The 23,399-nt window shown below is 45.3% G+C and overlaps 1 protein-coding gene across 6 annotated transcripts in view; it reads left to right on the top strand.

The window, feature by feature from the left end:
* The window catches only part of gapvd1 (GTPase activating protein and VPS9 domains 1), a 29,531-nt gene extending 6,419 nt beyond the window's left edge, over positions 1–23,112 (top strand). For 2 of the 6 annotated variants that reach the window (XM_031819706.1, XM_031819715.1), the window contains 25 exons: positions 286–553; positions 762–1,337; positions 1,482–1,565; positions 1,691–1,825; positions 2,422–2,611; positions 5,361–5,515; positions 5,705–5,834; positions 6,064–6,189; positions 8,442–8,615; positions 11,643–11,780; positions 13,004–13,138; positions 13,788–13,898; positions 14,262–14,342; positions 15,014–15,360; positions 15,554–15,641; positions 17,214–17,285; positions 17,407–17,526; positions 17,606–17,735; positions 17,930–18,042; positions 18,371–18,530; positions 18,828–19,015; positions 19,272–19,485; positions 19,712–19,784; positions 19,909–20,106; positions 20,469–23,112. In XM_031819706.1, the coding sequence (XP_031675566.1) occupies positions 286–553; positions 762–1,337; positions 1,482–1,565; positions 1,691–1,825; positions 2,422–2,611; positions 5,361–5,515; positions 5,705–5,834; positions 6,064–6,189; positions 8,442–8,615; positions 11,643–11,780; positions 13,004–13,138; positions 13,788–13,898; positions 14,262–14,342; positions 15,014–15,360; positions 15,554–15,641; positions 17,214–17,285; positions 17,407–17,526; positions 17,606–17,735; positions 17,930–18,042; positions 18,371–18,530; positions 18,828–19,015; positions 19,272–19,485; positions 19,712–19,784; positions 19,909–20,106; positions 20,469–20,609 (4,147 nt within the window). In that variant the 3' untranslated portion in view covers positions 20,610–23,112. Of the gene's footprint in view, positions 1–285; positions 554–761; positions 1,338–1,481; positions 1,566–1,690; positions 1,826–2,421; positions 2,612–3,230; positions 3,306–5,357; positions 5,516–5,704; positions 5,835–6,063; positions 6,190–8,441; positions 8,616–11,642; positions 11,781–13,003; positions 13,139–13,787; positions 13,899–14,261; positions 14,343–15,013; positions 15,361–15,553; positions 15,642–17,213; positions 17,286–17,406; positions 17,527–17,605; positions 17,736–17,929; positions 18,043–18,370; positions 18,531–18,827; positions 19,016–19,271; positions 19,486–19,711; positions 19,785–19,908; positions 20,107–20,468 lie in introns of all 6 variants that reach the window. The other 4 variants (XM_020471212.2, XM_031819714.1, XM_031819710.1 and 1 more) reach the window with 3 other exon arrangements.
* The last annotated feature ends 287 nt before the right edge of the window (positions 23,113–23,399 follow it).

The raw sequence follows: 23,399 nt of genomic DNA, 5'->3' as shown, positions 1-23,399 counted from the left end.
ATTCCACAGTGTTAACTGTCTTTATCTTCCTGATGTGATCATCTTGTTTATGGTAGATCCTGCCAAATACAAACATGGTGCATGCCAGACCCAGCTGAGTATTATTTAGTTTAGCAAGTCAAAAGGGGAATTGCAAGGAATTAGAAGTCCCGTGATCAGCAAGAATATCATACAATTACATGTCACTCCAACTACTAATCAACATTGTGGCCCGCTGTTGCCTAATTCCAGCTCCTGGTTTGTGGAGCCTTCTGCTCTTGTAATTAAAGCTCTCCTTTCCTACAGTGCTGAGGCTTCCCCGGCCGAATGCTGCCAGCATGCCAAAGTGCTGGAGGACACACAGTTCCTGGATGGTTACAAGACTCTGGGCTTCCAGGAGAGCATCTATGGGGAGTTCCTGGGCCGGGTGCGGGAGAATCCCCGGCTGGTGGCCTCCTGCCTGGTGGCTGGGGAGAGGCTGAACCAGGAGCACACACAGGGGGTCATTTACACTGTCTTCACCTCACTCTATGGCAACTGTATCATGCAGGAGGATGAGAGCTACCTGTTGCAGGTGAGCAGCCCAGACCTCTTCTGATTTATACACTTACACTATAAACATGCTGTTCACACACAGCCAATAGCCAGTTGCACTCACAAAGTCCAAGCAGCCACATGTTACTATTACAGATCCCCATAGGCAGTGTGATCAGGCAGTTAGTTTCTAACCTCTGCACTGCTAAAACTGATGGTAACAGTGCTGCTGTTTCTATAAATTCCAGGTCCTCCGATACTTGGTGGAGTTTGAGCTGAAGGAGAGCGACAACCCTCGGCGGCTGCTGCGGCGAGGAACGTGTGCCTTCAGCATCCTCTTCAAGCTCTTCTCTGAGGGGCTGTACTCCGCCAAGCTCTTCCTCACCGCCACCCTCCATGAGCCCATCATGCAGCTGCTGGTGGAGGATGAGGACCACCTGGAGACTGACCCCTCCAAGGTGACAGAGCGCTTCACGCCGGCGCAGCAGGAGCGCCTGTTTGGGGAGAAGGGCTCGGAGGGCTACAGGCAGAAGGTGGCGGCTGCTGTGGAGGCCAATGAGGCCAAGCTGGTGACCCTGGTCAACAAGTTCATCGGCTACCTGAAGCAGAACACCTACTGCTTCCCCCACAACCTGCGCTGGATTGTGTCTCAGATGTACAAGACTCTGTCGTGTGTGGAGAGGCTGGAGGTGGGCGAGGTGCGGACCATGTGCACGGACCTGCTGCTCACCTGCTTCATCTGCCCAGCCATAGTCAACCCTGAGCAGTACGGCATCATCTCAGACGCCCCTATCAACGAGGTGGCTCGCTTCAACCTCATGCAGGTCAGTGGAGGAGCCAACAGACTCATACATCCACACTAGTCTTATATTGACAGCTTAGAGTACAAATCTTGTTTTAACTGTTAAATAACAAGACAAAATATTGTTACCTTTGTATGTATTCTAATCATTATCTTTGTCCTCTAGGTAGGGCAGCTTCTTCAACAGTTGGCAATGGCTGACGGTGATGGAGACCCCAGGAGGAAGAACAGTTTGGCCAAGTTTGATAAGGTAATATCCTCAAACACGCATCTTAATATGGACCGGTTTGCCCATGGGGTAGCTTTAATTACATTCTGAATACTTTTGCTTCTTGCCTTATTATTGAAGTTGACTGTCTGGTTGTGTCACCTCAGAGCTGCGTATCTGCCTTCCTGGATGTGGTAATCGGAGGGAGAGCTGTGGAGACGCCGCCAATGTCCTCCATGAACCTACTTGAAGGCCTCAGCAGGACTGTGGCGTACATGACACACAGTCAGCTGCTCTGCCTGGTACGCTGCTGAAGCCCAGAGTCTGACTGTTATATAGTTAGCCTAACCTAAGAATTGTATACCCCCATGTTTTATACAGGCAACAGTAGAGATTCATATGTTACAGAACATTTACATGACATGCCCGAACTTGTCAGAGCAGAAAGAGACATTTCACACAGGTTGTTGAGAGTGCTGTTATGTTTTAAGGACTGGTATTAGGGTTACAAAATTCTGGTAACTATCCCAAAAGTCACAGGTTTTCCAGAAATCCTGTTTGTAAAATTCCAGGAATCAGGAGGGAATAACCAGGAACCCTAACTGGGATATACCATACTCAAGTATACAAAATAGTCTCACATATTCCTGGAGTTACAGGAACCTTTCCTTATAACAGTGCAATAATCAACAATTACTCTGTAGCTGTATTCTGCACATTAGCATGTCTCAAGCGCCACTTTTAGTTTAATTGTAAAGCAGAGCCCTGTACTTATCACCTGTGGCATAAGTTCTCCTCCAGCTTAGCCATTCATGCATTATTAAAAACATCATAATTAGGTTCCACATAGAGACTAGGATGTGAGTAAATTTAATTCAATCAATCGTATGGTGTTCAGGTGGACTTTGTACGGAGTGTGATGGCAGGGGACTACCTCCGGGAGGAGGAGCACATACTCCTTGAGACCCTAATGGCCAACGTGCCCCAGTCCCGCACAGTGAAGAGCAACAGTCTGGAGCTCACCCCCTCCAACACCCCCCAGCTTTCCCCAACCACCACCCCTGCCAACAAGAAGAACAGGAACTTAGGTACCTACCTCAGCTATTGTTACTGTACATGTGCAGCCACTGGCTCTCTGACAGATAGAATTACATACTGCTTAATGATGTAAGGTGTTCATCTCCAGTACTTGTCATTCCCATTATAGGGTGTATTTTGCTGTAAATGATGGCACCAGTTGGAGAGTTCAGTTTGAAACCAGCCTTGCTGTATTTATGTACGAACTATAGGTTGTTTCATTCATGGTAATAAATAACCAAGTTGCTAGAGTTGTAATGGCTGCCTTAGAAAACCCCTGTTATGTAGGAAGCTAATGAGGTTCCCGGACTGTTCTACAGGTAATTAGCAGCTTCTAGATTGGAGCTCAATTCCAGAAATGACAACCAATTAAATGACCAAATATAAATGAACCCTTTTTAATTGGTATAGATGGAGAAATGTATACCTTCCTCCATTAGAAATACATTCATTAAATGTGAGGGCACAACATCCTCTGCCATGAAATAAGCCGCTTCAAGCTGTCCTAAAATATTAACCTTTTTAGTCAGATTTTAAACTGTTTTATACTGTTGCTACTAAATATTTGCCCTGTATACTCTTTCACCCTCAACCTTCTTCCTTCCTCCTTTGCTGCCTATGAACGATCAGGACAACAGTTAGCAACGTCCTGGGATTCCACAACCACCACCCTGTCTGCACACATTCCATTAGTTACCCCTTTTGGTGGGTAGCCTGGCAGCCCTGTGAGGCTGACTAGAACAAAAGTGTGTTTGTACCACTGCCAGTCATGTACCACTGCCAGTCATAAACATACAGTAACAGCCATGCTTTTAGCCATGTAGCTGCAGTCCCACTGCTTCACCACCAGATAGCGCTAGATGTGCTCTTGTCCATGTTGTTTTGACCATGCCTGCTTCGCCCTGTGCTTTCGTCTTGTTAACATCGTTTATACCCGGTTGTTTGCCGAATGTTTTCAGACACATGCTTTTGGCGAAAGAGATATTAAAGTTGCTGATGTTGGGATCGTGCATCCCTCTGTTTGAAGGTCTTGCACCATAACCATTCTGTTTACATCTGGCCCTTCCTTGGACACTGTTAACAAAACTCCAAACGAGCTTCAATGCCATACAACACTCCTTCTGTGGCCTCCAACTGCTCTTAAATGCTAGTAAAACTAAATGCATGCTCTTCAATCGATTGCTGCCCGCATCTGCTCGCCCGCCTAGCATCACTTCTCTGGACGGTTCTGACTTAGAATATGTGGACAACTACAAATACCTAAGTGTCTGGTTAGACTGTAAACGATCCTTCCAGACTCACATCAAGCAACTCCAATCCAAAATTAAATCTAGAATCAGCTTCCTATTTTGCAGACAAAGCCTCCTTCACTCATGCTGCCAAACATACCCTCGTAAAACTGACTAGGCCCCAGCACTTTACTCAGCAAATTGGATGCAATCTATCACAGTGCCATCGGTTTTGTCACCAAAGCCCCATACACCACCCACCACTGCGACCTGTATGCTCTCGTTAACTGTACCTTGCTACAAATTCGTAGCCAAACCCACTGGCTTCATGTCATCTATAAGTCTTTGCTAGGTAAAGCCCCGCCTTATTTCAGCTCACTGGTCACCATAGCAACACCCACCCGTAGCACGCGCTCCAGCAGGTATATTTCACTGGTCATCCCCAAAGCCAACACTTACTTTGGCCGCCTTTCCTTCCAGTTCTCTGCTGCCAAGGACTTTAACGAATTGAAAAAATCACTGAAGCTGTAGTCTTATATCCCTCTTTAACTGTAAGCATCAGCTGTCAGAACAGCTTACCGATCACTGCGCCTGTACACAGCACTTCTGTAAATAGCACACCCAACTACCTCAACCCCATATTGTTATTTTTTTGTTGCTCTTTTGCACTCCATTATCTCTACTTGCACATCTATCACTTCAGTGTTAATGCTATATTGTAATTACTTGCCCCACTATGGCCTATTTATTGCCTTACCTCCCTAACCGTACTACATTTGCACACACTGTACATACATTTTTTAAATTGTGTTATTGACTGTACGTTTGTTTATCCCATGTGTTATTTTTGTCGCACTGTTTTGCTTTATCTTGGCCAGGTCAGATTTGTAAATGAGAACTTGTTCTCAACTGGCCTACCTGGTTAAGTAAATAAAAAACCACACAGAGCACAATGTAGGAACAGATTGTCATCCTGTAGAAGTCCATCAGGTCGGTCATTAGAATGGTATGCATGCCATGTGCAGATTGTGAGTGTGACTGCTTCATTGTGTTTGGCATGCACAGATTTGTGAACCTGATTGGATGCAGTCATTGACCTGTATTACACTGCACAGGTTATACAGCACAGGTTATCTAAGCAGGGCCTAGCAAACTATTCAGTCTCTATTAGGAGAGATTCATTGATTTAATGATTAAATGTGAGATATTCATTAGTCCAATATTTCTGTTCACTGCAATACTTCTTTCACAATGCAAAACTGAAAGGTTGGGAGCAACTTACAGGTAATCTAACTAGCAAACCAGTCTGTATGTAGTTGTGTGTAGGTAGGTGAGTCTGTACGTTCGGTTGTTGTATAGATAGTATATTGCCTACTTTTTGCTTTTGTTATAATTGAAACCGATCCCAGTCTTTTGCGCACTCTGAATTTCTGTTAATGAGTGAATATTAGAGTAACTCCTTGTCCCCTGCTAACCCTGAATATCTTATTTAGTTAGCCTCATCCCGTCTGTCTTCCTGCTCCCCCAGCAGCCTCCCGCAGTCGCAGCCGTACTGAGCTGGCCCAGCAGGGGGAAGCAGAGGCCAGCTCCATGGAATCCCTGCAGGAGGTGATGCCAGAAGAGGTGCTGGTGATCTCACTCGGAAGCAGCCCGCAGACCATCCCCGGCATGATGTCAGAGAATGAGGTAACTAAGGAGCCTGGATCATGAAGAGTTGTTCATTAGGGAGATGTGCTTTAACACAGTTACACACAATTGTGGAAATCAAAGATCAGTTACTTTTATATATACTTTTATGTAACAGATGTATTTGTCATTTATTGGAAGCCCATATCAAGAGCCAGGGTGGCAGTAACCAGTGCTGCTCTCTCTCAGGTGTTGACCGTGCAGCAGACTGATGGAGCACAAGGGTACACTCCTGCAGACGACACCAAGCACCATTGCAAACCAGACAAAACCCTGCGTTTCTCCCTCTGTAGTGACAACCTGGAGGGTATCTCAGAGGGTCAGTGTGCTAACAGCCCACATGCCTTGCTAACTCAGTAGTTACTACAGCAACACAACAGAATGTGTTCAATGTTTGGAATTGAGTTTATAATAGATGTTATTACAGTGTATCTTTTGTAAACCACAGTAACTGTTAATGTACCACAAAAATAGGATTTAGAAGAGGACTTTTTAATCTGATGCATTGTAGTTAGAGATGTCACAATGTAATTGTTTTCTTTGCACAGGTCCGTCCAACCGGTCTAACTCTGTGTCGTCTCTGGACCTGGAGGGAGAGTCTGTGTCAGAGCTGGGAGCTGGGCCATCAGGGAGCAATGGGGTGGAGGCTCTACAATTGCTGGAGCATGAACATGGTGTGTTGTGAGAAATCATCAGCTACACTACCGGTCAAAAGTTTTAGAAACCCTACTCATTCCAGTTTATTTATTTGTTTTGCTTTGGCTTATGGTAGAGAAATGAACATTAAATTATCTGGCAACAGCTCTGGTAGACATTCCTGCAGTCAGCATGCCAATTGCACTCTCCCTCAACTTTAGAGACATCTGTGGCATTGTTGTGACAAAATTACACATTTTAGAGTGGCCTTTTATTGTCCCCAGCACAAGGTGCACCTGTCTAATGATCATGCTGTTTAATCAGTTTCTTGATATGCCACACCAGTCAGGTGAATGGATTATCTTGGCCAAAGAGAAATGTTCACTAACATGAATGTGAACAAATTTGAGAGAGATAAGCTTTTTGTGTGGAACATTTCTGGGATCTTTTTTCAGTTCATGAAACATGGAACCAACACTTCACATGTTGCATTTATATTTTTGTTCAGTGTTGTAAGGACCTCTGTCTATCTGCAAAAAAAGGCAAGTCCCCTTTTCAGGACCCTCTCAAAGATAATTTGTAAAAATCCAAATAACCAAAAATCCAAACCAAAAGAAATATGCCCAGAGTCCCTGCTCATCTGTGTGAACGTGTCTTAGGCGTGCTGCAAGGGGGCATGAGGACTGCAGATGTGGCCAGGGCAATAAATTGCAATGTCCTTACTGTGAGACGCCTAAGACAGCGCTACAGGGAGACAGGATGGACAGCTGATCGTCCTCGCAGTGGCAGACCACGTGTAACACCACCTGCACAGGATCGGCACATCCGAACATCACACCTGTGGGACAGGTACAGAATGGCAACAACAACTGCCCGAGTTACACCAGGAACACACAATCCCTCCAATGCTCAGGGCTTGTAGGCCAGTTGAAAGGCAGGTCCTCACCAGACATCACCGGCAACAACGTCGCCTATGGGCACAACCCCACTGTCGCTGGACCAGACAGGACAGGCAAAAAGTGCTCTTCACTGACGAGTCACGGTTTTGTCTCACCAGGGGTGATGGTCGTATTCGCGTTTATCGTCGAAGGAATGAGCGTTACACCGAGGCCTGTACTCTGGAGCGGGATCGATTTGGAGGTGGAGGGTCCGTCATGGTCTGGGGTGTGTCACAGCATCATGCTTGTCATTGCAGGCAATCTCAACGCTGTGCGTTACAGGGAAGACATCCTCCTCCCTCATGTGGTACCCTTCCTGCAGGCTCATCCTGACATGACCCTCCATCATGATAATGCCACCAGCCATACTGCTCGTTCTGTGCGATTTCCTGCAAGAAGGGAATGCCAGTGTTCTGCCATGGCCAGCGATGAGCCCGGCTCTCAATTCCATTGAGCACGTCTGGGACCTGTTGGATCGGAGGGTGAGGGCTCCGTCTGGGCCCCCCCCCCCCCAGAAATGTCCGGGAACTTGCAGGTGCCTTGGTGGAAGAGTGGGGTAATATCTCACAGCATATCTGGTGCAGTCCATGAGGAGGAGATGCACTGCAGTACTTAATGCAGCTGGTGGCCACACCAGACACTGACTGTTACTTTTGATTTCTGACCCCCCCCCCCCCTTTGTTCAGGGACACATTATTCAATTTCTGTTAGTCACATGTCTGTGGAACGTTTTCAGTTTATGTCTGTTGTTGAATCTTCTTTCCCATGTTAAGTTTACTGAAAATAAACACAGTTGACAGTGAGAGGACATCTCTTTTTTTGCTGAGTTTATACACACGCACACACACACATAAATATACACCCCCCCCCCAGAGGTCCTTACTACAACTGCACTTGAAGAAACGTTCAAAGTTCTTAATTTTCCGCATTGACTGATCTTCATGTCTTAAAGTAGTGATAGACTGTCGTTTCTCTTTGCTTATTTGAGCTGTTTCCCCCCACCTTGACACAACACAACTGATTGGCTCAAATGCATGAAGAAGGAAAGAAGTTCCTCATGAAGCTGGTTGAGAGCGTGCCAAGAGTGCAAAGCTGTCATCATGGCAAAGGGTGGCTATTTTGAAGAATATAAAATATATTTTGATTGGAGACTCTTTTTTTTTTGTTTGTTACTACGGTGCATGTTTTCTTATGTGTTATTTCATTATTTTGATGTACAGCGTAGAAAATAGTCAAAATAAAGAAAAACCCTTGAATGAGTAGGTGTTCTAAAACTTTTGACCGGTAGTGTATATCAATGTCAGGGATTGTTAAATTGAGCTGTGATAACTTTGTCTATTTTTAACCCCCAGCCACCACTCAGGACAACCTGGATGACAAACTGAGGAAGTTTGAGATACGAGACATGATGGGCCTGACGGATGACCGGGATATCTCTGAGACTGTGAGTGAGACCTGGAGCACAGACGTGCTGGGCAGCGACTTTGACCCCAACATGGACGAAGATAGACTGCAGGAAATAGCTGGTAAGACATACAGTACCAGTCAAAAGTTTGTACACCGACTCATTCTAGGGTTTTTATTATTTACTGCTTTCTTCATTGTAGAATAATAATGACGACATCAAAACTATGAAATAACACGTAAACAAAGTTTTAAACAAATCAAAATCTATTTTATATTTGAGATTCTTCAACGTAGCCACCCTTTGCGTTGACAGCTTTGCACACTCTTGGTATTCTATCAACCAGGTTCACCTGAAATGCTTTTCCAACAGTCTTGAAGGAGTTCCAACATATGCCATGTGTGTTTTTATTTATTTATATATATATATATCATTTATTTTATTTATTGTTCAGTGTAGTAAGGCCAAAGAGAAATGCTCACTAACAGAGAGGTCCAAGATAATCCATTCACCTGACTGGTGTGGCATATCAAAAAACTGATTAAACAGCATGATCATTACACAGGTGCCCATTGTGCTGGGGGAAAAAGGCCACTGTGAAATATGCAGTTTTGTCACACAACACAGTGCCACAGATGTTTTGAGGGAGCGTCCAATTGGAATGCTAACTGCAGGAATGTCCACAAGTTATTTCCAGAGAATTTAACATGAATTAAATGCCTCAAATGTCATTTTAGAGAATTTGGCAGTACATCCAACTGGCCTCACAACAGGCTACGGACAATGAACACAATTGCATTTTATCGGAGGCAATTTGAAAGGGAAAGTGAGGATACCTAGTCAGTTGTACAACTGAATGCCTTCAACTGAAATGTGTCTTTCACATTTAACTCAACCCCTCTGAATCAGAGAGGTGTGGGGGGCTGCCTTAATCGACATCCACGTCTTCGACGCCCGAGGAACAGTGGGTTAACTGCCTTGCTCAGGGGAAGGAGACAGATTTTTACCTTGTCGGGGATTCGATCCACCAACCTTACGGTTACTGGCCTAACGCTCTAACCACCAGGCTACCGTGACGAGATCCTGAGGCCCATTGTTAAGCCCATTTTGTTTTAAGGTATCTGGGACCAATAAATGCAAATCTGTATTCCCAGTCGTGAAATCCATAGATTAGGGCCTAATGAATTTATTTCAATTGACTGATTTTCTCGTGAACTGTAGCTCAGTAAAATCTTTGACATTGTTGCATATTTTTGTTAAGAGAATGTAGCACAATACTGTTGTGGTGTATGTTGGATAACGGCATGTTATGGTTTCCTCTCCATAAGCAGGCCTGCCCTATAAAGCACTCGATCCCTTGAGGACTTATCATTGCTATTTCTTAATGAACTTTTTTCGAGTGATGGGTGTGTTCTTGATTGAGTTAACTCTCTTGAATGCCCTTTTTAAGTTTAGCTATGGGTAGATGGTTATATGTGGGTAGAAAATGGGCACTTCGGGCTGAATCCCAACTTGAGATCCTTAACTAGCATAACTAGAATGTTTCCATTGAAGCATCGATGCATGATTTCAATCAAAGTATGAGTTCATGTGTGCAGCTCATTATCATTATCTGCTATTCATCTAGCTTGTATTTCAAACTTTTTTTTTCTTTTTTTTAACAGTTCCACTCGATATAGCCTATGGTCACATTTATTCTGGAGTATCCCATTTTATTTAGCTAATTCTTTAAAGTAAGGACTACCTTTTAATGTTCTCTAATGGCATCCGCATACATCCCAGCCGAAACAACAGTTCGGTAGAATTCGTGCAAATATTATGGCGACATTTTGAGTTTTTTTGGGGGGGGGTTGGTTGTGCACAACAAAACATTTCTGGAGGCAAGCTGAAGGTCGAAGTCTATGCCCCTTCATCGGTGATTGGTCAACAGTAGGGGTTCTTAAATAAAGTCTTGTCATTCAATGAGAGACGACATGTTTTAATGCACATTTTTTTTCTCCTGTTGAACAATAATGCACTGAACATCTTAGTTAGATGTAAAATCACGCAAATAAGATTTATTCGGCAAAAATGTCAATTAATGATAGATTACTTGAATAGTTCTGACTATTTTGGAGAGTGGCTACGGCGTCCCAATGGCCAAACAGTACTATTGCTGCTTTTTTTCTCGTTTTCAAGAGAAGGTATTTTTAAGGGAGTTTGCGAGCACACTTGTTCGGTTCGCCAAGTTCAGCTTGGCACCAGCTGAACTGAAGCATGCTGACGCCTTAAGACATCAGAATTTTTCATTTTATTCCATGCAAAGCTCTTTCTCTCGCTCATATATATTCACTCAGTCTCTGCAGTCTTATTGACCTTGGTTCCTTCTCATTTGCATCCACCATTTTTCATTGCTCGGAATATGGCGTTGGGGGACTTTTCCATCATTAAGTGAATTTACAACGGTTTCCTTATGTGTTTTCTCCAAGGGATTGGGTTATGAGATGCACATTAAATATCCATTAATACCTCATTATCCCACTGATAAGATTACCATGATAATGAGGCAGACATTCTAATTGTTTCACTTCTTGTTGTGCCACTCATTTAATCATCCACCTGAAAGACAAGTGCTCTGCGCCTCTACCTTGAAGACTGTAAACATGGACAGCAGGGTAGAGCTCTCCTGCCGCAAGGAAGGGCCCTGCCCCCGCCCTGCAGACTGTTGCCTGGGCGCTGTCACGCACGTGCGCCTGTGTGTGTGCTGTGAAGTGGAAACATGGCATACCTGGGAGTGTGGGTACCACGGGTCGACTCATGATCCGCACCCCGGCCACCATACTCCCACTCACACCTGCTAGCTCTTTCCCCTCCTCCGCATTCTTCCGCCTTGTTAACCTGCCGCAGCATCCCAAATGGAAATGGAGGGACGTCGTGTGGAGGACTTTGTGGGAGGGTGGGTGAGGGGTAATTTGGTTGTGAGTAATGCCCGGCTTAATCAACAGCTCAAAGTCATTGCTCAGGGGGTGGTGGTGGGGTGAGATATTACCATTAACCTTTGACCTTTGGCACAGGTGTGTGTGTGCGTGCGCACACCTTTGGGCCCAGCATGAAATGCCCGTGACTCCAGGCTTTCTCTCTCTCTCTCTGTCTGTGCGTGTGTTCTCAGGGGCGGCTGTAGAGAACATGCTGGGCAGCCTGCTGTGTCTACCAGGCTCTGGTTCAGTGCTGCTAGACCCATATGGATCCACCATCTCCGAGACCACCAGTGAGGCCTGGAGTGTGGAGGTCCTGCCCAGCGACTCAGGTGGGTTCAGTGTGGAGAAGGGGATTATAGGGGCTGAATGCTGTCTCCTGTCTATTTCACAACTTTCTACACACATTTTCCATGAGTTTCTATGTATATTCATTTTCTTGTCTTCCTCCATGCACTGCATCTGCATGAGTCACTCCAGTAGGTGTGTGTGCACGGTATGAAGCTCTGTGTGTGGGTGGACATGCCAGGTGTGGTGTCCCCCAGTTCCAAATCAAGGAAGTGGGTGCAATCTGTCATGTTTGTGTGCACTAGCCTGTCTATCAGGGCACATCTGCCTGTGACAGTATAAGGTAGCTCTGGGCTTCCCCAGAGGAACCTCCAGGTGTGTTTGCACCTGTAGTGAAGGAACAGTCATGAGGAAATGTGCAACGAGTGCTGTTATCTGCTGGCGACATCCTCTCACAAATCTGTAGGCTTTGCAACCGTCTTCGGACCATGTTCTATGTATGGACATGTGCTGAGCAGTTCCAGCACAGTGTGAATGTGGTCCCATTGCAGCAGTTACAAACCATACCTTATGATGAACGGCAGGAATCATATCAATCTTTCACTGTCTGTTATTTAGTTAAAAACAAGGTTAAACCTTGTTAGATTACGTAAATCTCCTAGAAAGTCAGTGTTTCATGAATATCAATTGAGTGCTAATAAAAGCATAACTAGGGTTTCTTGGGAAAGCCCGGACTCTGTTAATTGAAGTGCACCATTGCAATATGTGCAGTGTTAAATTGACATGCATGAGTGTCTTGATTGCTTTTTGTTCCGTTTGCTGCCCCTGTTCTCCTCTGTAATAGGGCTATCTGATGCTCACCTGGAGTTGAGCGCTTGTTTCATGGCTAGGCAGCAGAAAACTGCACTCCAAAGAGCACTTCACTAGCACATTATTACTAATGAGCATGCAAATGACTACGGCTGTTACTATGGAGCCTCTGGGTTAAGCTGAACAGCTCTATTGGGCAGCCACAAAATGGGCTGGACTTTCTGTTTTTCTCTGTCAGTTGTAAATGGTTTGTTTTCTTTCGTGCATATGAGCTTTTCTTCGCTATTACTTTGTCCTCCCAGAGAAGGGAGAGCAAACATACAGCAAGGTGTACATTGGCATTCATAGGCCTATTTTAGGCTGCCTACTGTATGCAAGAACAAACCACAATTACTATAACGGGATGTGACTGTGTGTGTGTGTGTGTGTGTGTGTACCTCCCCATAATCCCCTCCAGAAGCCCCAGACCTGAAGCAGGAGGAGCGTCTACAGGAGCTAGAGAGCTGCTCCGGGGTGGGCAGCACCTCCGATGACACAGAGGTCAGAGAGGTCAGCTCTCGGCCCAGCACCCCAGGGCTCAGCGTCGTCTCAGGTACCCTGCGTCTATGTCACTAATTGAAGCTGTGCGGTTACACCCTATACATCAGGTTTCATTACATATAAAACACATAGTGGGAAATCAAGTAAAAGCAACCTAACCAGTCAGTTACATAGAATACATGCAGGCTAGTTTAAAACCACGTTGGGAGTTGTCTGTGTTAGTTGGAAAAACGTCAAATAATGCTAAATAGTCAGGACAATCAGGTTGGTGTGAGTTTGGCAAGGGCACAGAGGTTAACCCTGGCACTCTGTACTGGTAGCTCAGGTGAACAAGCCGTGCTGACATGTTTGGCGTAGCATCCCAGATTAAGAGGACTGGGCTAGTGCCCATGGCTGAGCCCCTATAGGAACATGTCCCAGAGGGGCCGTGCCGATGGATAGGCTCTGTCTGATTATCACTCTTGCTGCTGCTATTTGTGTCACCATCCCACCCATGGGATCTCCCGCCACCAAATTTAGAGGTCCCAGTGGGATCGTTCAGCATATCCTCTCAATAGTGTGTATGGTGTCATGCTGCTACCTTTCAAATGTCACACATTCAATCCCTCAGAATAGGAGCTAGTCAGCAAAACCAAGTCTTCCACCAAATGTAAACATCTCCTGGATGACAGACTTTTGAACGGACATTTTTTCTTCTGCAGCGACATCAGAAGACATCCCCAACAAGACAGAGGACCTGCGGTCAGAGTGCAGCTCGGACTTTGGGGGGAAGGACTCTGTGACCAGTCCAGATGGGGAGGAGTCATCCCACGGTAGGAGAGCGGGAAGAGTCACCTCAACCCTGGCCTGGCTGTGCCATCACTACACTGTCATCAGCAAGACCTATCAATCCCTGTCTGCTCTACAGCTGAGCTGCCACGACCTCTCCACTACACTAGAATGCTGCTGACCCTGTTGGAGTCTTTCTGCTATGTTTTCAGCTATATTTCATATGTTTAGACTATATATCTCAAATACAAAGTGTAGGTACATGATGATGACTGACTTTGTATAATACGAAGCACAGAATAGCCCATGCGTTTTTCAGTGACATGACCAATTATAGCAGAAAGTGGCTCTCTGTTTAGTGTATGAATGTCATTCATAATTCACTATTTCCCCTCTTGTTGTTTCAGGAGCACATCACAGTTTGGCCTCTCCGCCCTCTCAGGCTGACTCCTTACTGGCCATGTTTGATCCCCTCTCTTCCGGCGAAGGTAATTTCTGCTTCCACAATGCTCTGGGGTCTTTGCTGTGTCGAGTGTCCAATCAAACCCGGAAATGAGCATCATTAAGTCGTGTCTAATGGCATGGGCTCACAGAACAGCTTGAGCTCTGAGAAATGAACCAAAGAGTCTCGCCCCAATTACTGGACAAAACATTAGTGCAATAAAAATGTCTACTGCGTGGGAATGTCATTTCAATTAGCTAATTTGGTGTATAATATTTCCATTGTGGTTTGCTCTTTGTTCTCTCTGTGCTTGGTAAATTGTGGCCCTGTCTTGCTCAGTGTTGTTGTGAGTGGAGGAGGAGATGGCTGGAGAGGGAGGGGAGCTGTGGCAGGGCTGTGTGTCTGTGGCAAGGTGAAGGGATGACAGGTTGAGAGACCTCACCCCAGGCACTTTGGCACAGTCCCCTTGTCCCACTGTGCTCATGGCACCAGGCTGCCATTGGAAGCTTTTCAGGAGAGACAATCTACCCTTGGAACAGGTGGCCTACCCACACCTAGGGCTTGTCTCCCACCAACGTCTCTCTAGCACTGTCCCTTACTTTCTAATTGTATTGCTGTTCTTTTGTTTCTGGACAATCTGGGTAATAGAGAGAGTGTGATACACCCCTATGTATAAAGCTGTATAACCAAACTAAGCCATGTTTTTCCCCACCACAGATTCCTCCACTGGTACCATCGTGAGGCCCAAGGTGCACTACGCCAGACCCCTTCATCCTCCGCCTGACCCACCCATCCCAGAGACCTGTGCCCTGGGCCAGGAGCCCCGCTACTCCCTGTTCACGCCCCACTGCCTGGCCCAAGCCGAGCTGGAGCACACCAAGCAGCGCCACTCCTACACAGACAGGCTGGTACGCAGCCGCAGCTCTGACATTGTGTGCCCAGGCCGCCGACCCACCAGCGACCCGGGCCTGAACCGCAGGGCTGCTGCCGAGGAGCGGGACCATGCGGGGGCCTTCTTTATGGGGCCATTCTCGTCTCCTAGCAAGGACTCCCTGAAAGGGGAGGTGAGAGCTGCTGGTCATCGCTGCCTGTGTCGCGCGTCAGTCCTGTATGCTGCTCTCCAAGCCTAGTTTTAGACCTGCTGCTCTATAGCAATAGTCTAAGTTTGAACTCTACTGCAAGCCTTTCTTTCCTGTCCTACTGTACAGTATGTCACTACAGATTCTAAAACATACTTGAATGTCTGTTTTCCCAAAGGTTGAGGAGAGAAAGGACAGTGATGAGGAAAAGTCTGATCGCAACAGACCGTGGTGGAAGAAACGCTTTCAGTCAGCCATTCCCAAAGGTAAAGAGTCACTTCAACTACTTTCTTTCCCCTCCATCACTGTGTCATTTTGGCATGCTGTCTGTTGCAAAAAATGCTTTTAGTGGGTTGAAAATTGTTACAATTCGTTAGAGAATTGCATGGTTCCTATGTATCGTACATTATTTTCACTCTTTCACGATCTTCTCTTAATCACATCTGTGTTTCAGACCTGTACTGTTTGTAATGTGAGAAAGGGAGTGATGATGCGTGATCTCTCCACTTCAAATACTGTTTGTTGTTGAAAGTTACACCAGACATGTCTTTTCCTCACGTCTCACTTGCGCTAGATTTATTTTTAGTTTGTGAAACTAATCATTAATGTGAGGGGCTTGAGCAGGTGTAGATTGTGCAGTGGTACCCCTCCAAGTAGTCCTGTCATCCCCAGCCTAATGGTCGTTACATAGACCTTGCTGTCATCACCGCGGATAGATTACACATCTCTTGTTGCAGTTAAACTCCAAAACCATCTCTCATGGAAGTGTCAGGGAAATAATGGGGCTGTGCCTACAAGAGATGACTGCTTATTACTCTTTTAGATAATGATGTTCCTTTAGTGAACATTGAAGTTGTATTAATAAAGCCAGATCTGCAAAGAGAAGTGTAAACCTGTGAAGTCCACATAAAGGCCCTTCTGTTGGCCTTGCTGCTGCTGTGCTGTGAATACCATGGTGATGTGTAGCCCCTCACACAGAGTGGCAGCCAGGCAGACTGAGTGTGTGAAAGGCCAACCTTGTCTGTTGTGTTCCTCACACAGTGCTGTATTGGACGGCTGAGAGTGAAGTCCCAGGTAACACGTCCCGACACTGTAACTGTCACCATTGAGCTAGCGGCTCTGAAGTCAGTGCCTGAGTTCTGTAGGTCATGAGGCTTGTAGACGTGGCCCTTTGTGATAAAGCTGTGATGTGACATGGTGCCACCTGAGTTGATGTCTCTGGCTCAGCATTCATGCATTTGTTTTGGTTGTCTCCATTTTTCTTTTTGCACTGTACTGTTTGCGATACAACATTGTGAGCCAATGTTATTGGAGCGTACAGAATGACAACCCATTTAGTCTAATCATTGCTAGTCCTCTTCACATTCTTTCCCTTTAAATATCAGTCCTGTAGGATACGTCTGTTATCTGGACACATCCCGTTTGTCTAGTTGACACGTTATTAGGATGAGCCTCACCTGCTTATTTGTACAAATATATACACTTACTGTATATATTGATATTTTATCATGTGTATATATCTATGATCTTATTTCTCCATTGCGGTCTGGCAGTCGTATTATTTCAGCCATGTTGGTTTTATTTACCACTCTTTTCCTTTGCTATTTTCATGCAGTAAAAATATGGATAAATCTCCTTCGTTTTGTTCAGTGATATGATGCTATGCTACGGTATGCATCTCTCCTCTGCATTGTTAGTCAGAAAATACCTTGTATAAACACATGCTGTCATGAAACACTGCTGTGTGAAGTGAGTCATGATGGGACTGTGGTCCAGAGATGGTGAGAGGAGAGCGTAGCTGCACTTCTCCTAGCTCACTCATTATGCCCTCTCCACAGCTCCGATAGCAGCCTTACGGAAAAGGGACAAGCAGGAGAAAGACAATATGGGCCATGAACGTGTCCTACAAGGTCTGTCCTGATTTACTGTCATTGCACTCAGATATGGCTGAATCACTGGGAAAGGAATTGGGCATGTTTCCCATGGTGGGTTTAATCCAAATGTGCCTGTGGTGTCTCCTGTGTGTGTCAGACGACCCTCTGTCCAGGAACTCCCAGGCCCAGGCAGCAGAAGACATCCTTGACAAGTACAGGAACATCAAGAGGACCAGTCCCAGTGAAGGAGCCACTGCTGCAGCCTACGACGCCACAGGTCAGTGTCTTTCTCGCTCAAGTACACCCACTCACACACACGTTACATCAATTTGAGCGTGTGAATGTGTTGTACACAGAGTTGTGTGGAGAGGAGTGTGTGCACAACTCCCCCAGAGACGAAGCTCTGCAGAACATGTCCACAGACGACCTGCCAGACTCAGCCAGCCAGACAGCCCAGCAACACGATTCCAACAAGTTCTCATTCAGGTCAGCCAACGCTCATCAACTCACAGGAATCACACAGCTAGGATTTTGATAATAGTAATAATAAGATCTTTGTTTATGCATCAGATTTCATGTGATGCTTAATTAGCCAGAAGGGCTTCAGAGGCAAAAGACAGAGTGATAAGACTGTCAAACCAAATCTACATTTGGCAATTTTTTTTACTCATATTTTGCAGTGATGCAAAGAAGAAGTTGAGGCTGGCCTTGTGTTCAGCAGAGTCTGTGGCCTTCCCTCTCATGGCTCCTGCCACCACACGCAATGGGCTGCCTGACCACACAGACTTTGAAGGTACCAGACGAGCTACTGTAAAAAATCACTGAATCTGTTTTGCACATTCTATCATCACTGTTCATATTATATCTTACCACATTCATTCCTGTAAGTAAGCCATCCCACTACATGTTTACCATCAGGGCACGGCCACACACAATAGAAAGTGAAATCCTTTGAAATGATTACATTTGAAATCCATAAGAGACAAGCTCTGTAGTCATCAGTCACATCCACATGTCAGGGGGGAGCAGGGAAGGGTGATCTGATTACAGCAGTAGCCCTTCTCCCACTGAGGGGCCTGCGTATCTGACGCACCGCCATCTCCCTCCCGTCTCATTCCCAGACAACGAGATCGTGTGCTTCCTGAAGGTCCAGCTGGCGGAGGCCATCAACCTGCAGGATAAGAACCAGATGGCCCAGATCCAGGAGACCACGCGCTGCGTCAGCCGCTTCGACGCACGCACCTGCAAGAAGCTGCTGGCTGCCATTGCTGAGGATTACAGGTAACTATGGAGGAAGACAGACATGCTGCCGAAGGACCAGCACTGCACATTCACCTCTTCTACTGCAAGGACGTAGTTCTGTGGCATAGTTGGTTGTGTTGTTTTGTTTGAAATACCTGTGTGTATGTCGATTTGAAAGGATAAAAGAAACATTTTGGTAGACTATCAATGAATGTTGAGTGTACTGTCTTATTTCACTGGTATTATCTCAGATCAACCTAATTTTGTCACTGAACACAACTGTTAATAAGCATAATCCATAATGCCTGTGTGTGTGTCTGTTGTACTCTCCGGTAGGAAGCGGGCACCCTACATAGCGTATCTGACGCGGTGTCGGCAGGGTCTGCAGACATCCCATGCCCACCTGGAGAGGCTGCTGCAGAGGGTGCTGAGGGACAAGGAGGTAGCTAACCGCTACTTCACCACAGTCTGTGTTCGCCTCCTACTGGAACACATGGAGGCGAAGTCCCTGGACTTCATCAAAGGTCTTTGCCACTTATTACGGACACAATCACTTTGATATTGTAACCATTAATCTACTCATGTCGTCTCTGCTAGTTGATTGTCTGCTGAATGGCCATAGAGTGGAATTAAAAATAGGGACACTAATATTCAACCTAACTACCTGCACCAAACTGCAGTGCGTCAATCTGTAACCTCTCTAAAAAGACTATCTCAGGTTCCTCCCCCAGCCTTCCAGGGGTGCATAGTTCTCAGCGTGTCTGTCTCTGCCCCCCCCAGCCTTCCAGGGGTGCACAGCGTCAGACGACAAGACGGCGGCGGTGGAGGACTTCCTGCGCTACCTGTACGGGGCCATGGCCCATGATGCCATCTGGCAGTACGCCAGCGAGGATCAGCTGCAGGATGCCCAGATGGCCATCGAGCGCAGCGTCATGAACCGCATCTTCAAGCTGGCCTTCTACCCCAACCAGGACGGGGACATCCTAAGAGACCAGTGAGTAACGGTGACCGCCACCTCACCTCCGTCACACAGCCCCAGCCTCGGTGTGGCTGCAACCCCTGACGCTATCAAATGACCCAGAATCCTCTCCTCCTCTGATGCTACTGTAGCAGCAGTATCTTTGACATATTTGAGTAACCAATACCCTGTATTGCTATGTTATGTGTTCATCTTAGGCTACTGTAGCTATTGCTCTCTACATCCATGTTTCCCCCTCTAGGCTTCTTCAGGAACACATAGCACGTCTCTCAAAAGTGGTGACAGCGAATCACAAAGCTCTCCAAATCCCAGAGGTAATGCCCCACAGATTTGTATCCCCCAACTGTCCGTCAAAGTTTGAGATGTTTCGTTTTGTGTTGATGTTTTGGAGCTCTTACAGATTTGACATGCTGAATGCTTTTTCCTGTGTGGCTCCAGGTGTATGCGAGGGAGGCTCCCTGGCCGTCTGCCCAGTCAGAGATCCGGACCATCAGTGCCTACAAGACCCCTCGGGACAAAGTGCAATGTATTTTACGCATGTGTTCCACCATCATGAATCTCCTGAGTCTGGCCAACGAGGACTCTGTCCCCGGAGCTGACGATTTTGTCCCTGTGCTCGTCTTTGTCCTGATAAAGGTGAGCATCCATCGCAAACTGATATAAAGTTACTCTGAGATGTTTACAACAACATATTCACTTTAGATAATGAAAATTGATACCTCATTAAGCCATATCTTTAATTTTACAAACATGGTTATTAAAATGATAGGCTTTGCTAGAAGTATGACCCTCATCTCCCTAAAATGCAGAGGGTAAAACTGAATCCTTAGCAGAACCTCTGACAATTCCTTCTCACCTAGACAACTGCATAGTAAATGTGTTGTAGCATAAAGATCTTGCTGTATGATAACTTGTATGGACATATTTACATACAGCATGTATTATACATGGCGGACGTGTGGCTCTCTCCGTGGTTAATGTGAGCCCCCTCCCTCCAGGCAAACCCGCCTTGCCTGCTGTCCACTATTCAGTACATCAATAATTTCTACGCCAGCCGGCTGAGTGGGGAGGAGTGCTATTGGTGGATGCAGTTCACCGCGGCAGTGGAATTCATTAAGACCATCGACGATCGCAAGTGAAGCAGAACGAACAGCCACCTGTATGGGCAGACCGTGGTGAAGGAGACTGGACTGGGAGGCTTCCCAACCAACTGCTCCCTCTCTCTCTGCTCACCACAGCCACCAGGACCACACCCTGTCTGCTGTCTGTTTGTATAGCTGTACATAGTCAGAGACTGAGAGTATATATGATTATTAAGCTGGCAAAATCCAGGTTTTACAGTAGAGAAAAAGGCCTTGGAAAAATGGCAGATGTTAACTTTGAACTTAAACTAATTAGATGTTTTTTTTCCTTTCATCTCTTGGGTCTCCTTAGTCATGGTGAGGTGTGGGGGTCTGTATCTAAAGTGTTCTATCTTAAGTTATGATTCTGATGTTAAATTGACGGATAAAGCTTCTAATCAGATGAAAGGGAACCATGTTTCCTAGAGATGATCTCAGATAAATGTAGTGGAAGGGGATTTCAAGTAGGTGATGGAAGTTCTTCCTTGTTAAATTGTGCAATCTTTCCCCTGAAATACTTATGCTCTTCAGATGCATTGTATCCTGGGGAATCACAAAACTCAATAGATACTGAGTATTCGTGACTCAATACATTATAAGACCAATCCAATATACTAATGCTAATGTTTCTATTTTTAACGCTACCACATTGATAATAGGGTAACTTTTTTTCATCAAATGTAAACAAATGTAGTCATTTCAGTTCATCCTTTCCTAAATACTTATTTTTATGTGGCAATTTTGACACAAGGGCCCACATATTTATATATATGAAATAAAATGTATGTATTTATTTCATTCTATTTAATGCTTTTAAACAAAAAACAAAAAACAAAAAATATATAGTGTTAGGACAAGCCTGAAAAGCCCCCAGGATCAGATATCAGTAGCACTGCTTATTTGGAAATACTGAAAATGAGTGCCTTGAGGGGCGTTTTGTGTAAGTATTCATTTTCTATATATTCTTGAGAATGAGGGTTCTGCTCTTTATTTTCCATAAACGATTGGCATTACTCTCCCACCCCATTATCACCAATGAGCCCCACAGCCTCTTAAGAAACCTCTGTCCAACCTCTATGCTGGGAGTGACCTCTGAGGAGGACAGGCAGTGTGTGGAACACCGCTGGTTGTTTCAGTTAATTCCCTTTGCACTCATTTCCTTCCCATTACCGTTATGCCCTTGAATATCCAAGATTCTACCTCAGTTAGAACCAATGAACCTGCAATTTATTTTTGGGCACAAGTCTTTAACATTGGTTGGATAGAAAGAATAATGGAACAGGTATTCACTGTTTCTTCCCCTGCTACAATGAAGCATACTAGTATGTGATATTTTTATTTTGGGCGAGTCAAAGTAACCTTTAGTATTCAAGGTAGTAAAGCATTTCCAAGCGAATAAAGTTAGGTATTTCTGTAGTTGAATGCATGTATGTTTCAGCATAGAGCAGACAGGCTAGTGATTGGATTAGCTCTACCTCACATGATCAAGAAAGGGACTCTTCACGCGTATGCTCGCGTGGATTATTTTATTTATTATACAATTTTAGAGCGCAGGGATATTCCAGTTTCATAATTTTCTTCCACTTACAGGCATGTTGCTCCTCTGCCTGTTCTGTCAGGGGCTCCCGAGTGTCACAGTGGTCTAAAGCACAGCATCTCAGGGCTAGAGGTGTCACTACAGACCCTGGTCCAATTCCAGGCTGTATCACATCCGGCCATGATTGGGAGTCCCATAGGGCTGCGCACCGTTGGCCTAGCGTTGTTAGGGTGTGGCCGGGGTAGGCCGGCATTGTAAATAAGAATTTGTTCTTAACTGACGTGCCTAGTTAAATTAAGGTAAAAAAAAAAAGAAGGGTGGAAAAAACTGTTTCAAAATCACTTGCAGCCAAAGTCATCAAAACTCAAACTCCTGTTCTGTTTTCATTGCAGCTACAAAAGAAGGAACACACTGTTTGTGCGCTTAGTATTGTGCCAAGTGTTTTGTCTCATTTGATGTGTTAAATGACTGCTTTCATATCACATGAATAGACAGCACAACAAAAAGATCAAACAATCAGAACACTGACATGTTACTGACCGCTGGAAAAAGGCTGTGATGGGCGTGAGAGGTTTGTATGTTGAATGTGTGAGAGGTTGGTCTGTTAAACGAGTGCATCTGCTCTGTCTCCTCTTGCACTGTCTTATAGGATGGTCTTCTTACTGTAGCTACAGTACTACACAAGCAGTAAGTCCTTGCTGGTAAAAAAAAATCTCTATAAATACTTATATTTTCCAACTCAGGCCAGGTATGAAAGGGTTGAGAAGAATGAGGCTTGGTTTTCTTTTGAGTCTGTGACCCTGATGTCATTTATTTTTAAAAGTTCAGAGCTAAATTACTCTTGAGTTTTTGTACGGGGTTAGCGACGCTTGAGCCCTACATTCTACAAGCAGAACATTTGACATGTTTTCTACTTCCCTGCTCTTTAGTAATGAGTTGCACTCATTTGAACTAATGCCTCTGACATTAAAATACTCTAATTGAGGTGATTATATGGGTACTTTAGCTAGGTCTTACTGTTAGTCATAAGGACACACATTTATAAGCAATCTCTAAAGGTGGGATGTTTGTTTTCTCCCCATTCCCGGACTTCTCTTCCTGGTTTTTGAGGAATATGTGTGTACAGCATCTACCGTTTTAAATACACCTCTGCTAAATAGATGATACTGTTGTCTGAAAACACACCATGTACTATGTCACCAAATGCAGATAGACTGTATCTATAAGTGTTTGTGGTGTCACTTTAGAGGTACTGTACAGTACAGACCAAA

The sequence above is a fragment of the Oncorhynchus kisutch genome, linkage group LG3 (genome assembly GCF_002021735.2).
Source record: "Oncorhynchus kisutch isolate 150728-3 linkage group LG3, Okis_V2, whole genome shotgun sequence".
NCBI classification, from domain to species: Eukaryota; Metazoa; Chordata; class Actinopteri; order Salmoniformes; family Salmonidae; genus Oncorhynchus; species Oncorhynchus kisutch.
This window is presented reverse-complemented; position numbering and strand designations above follow the sequence as displayed.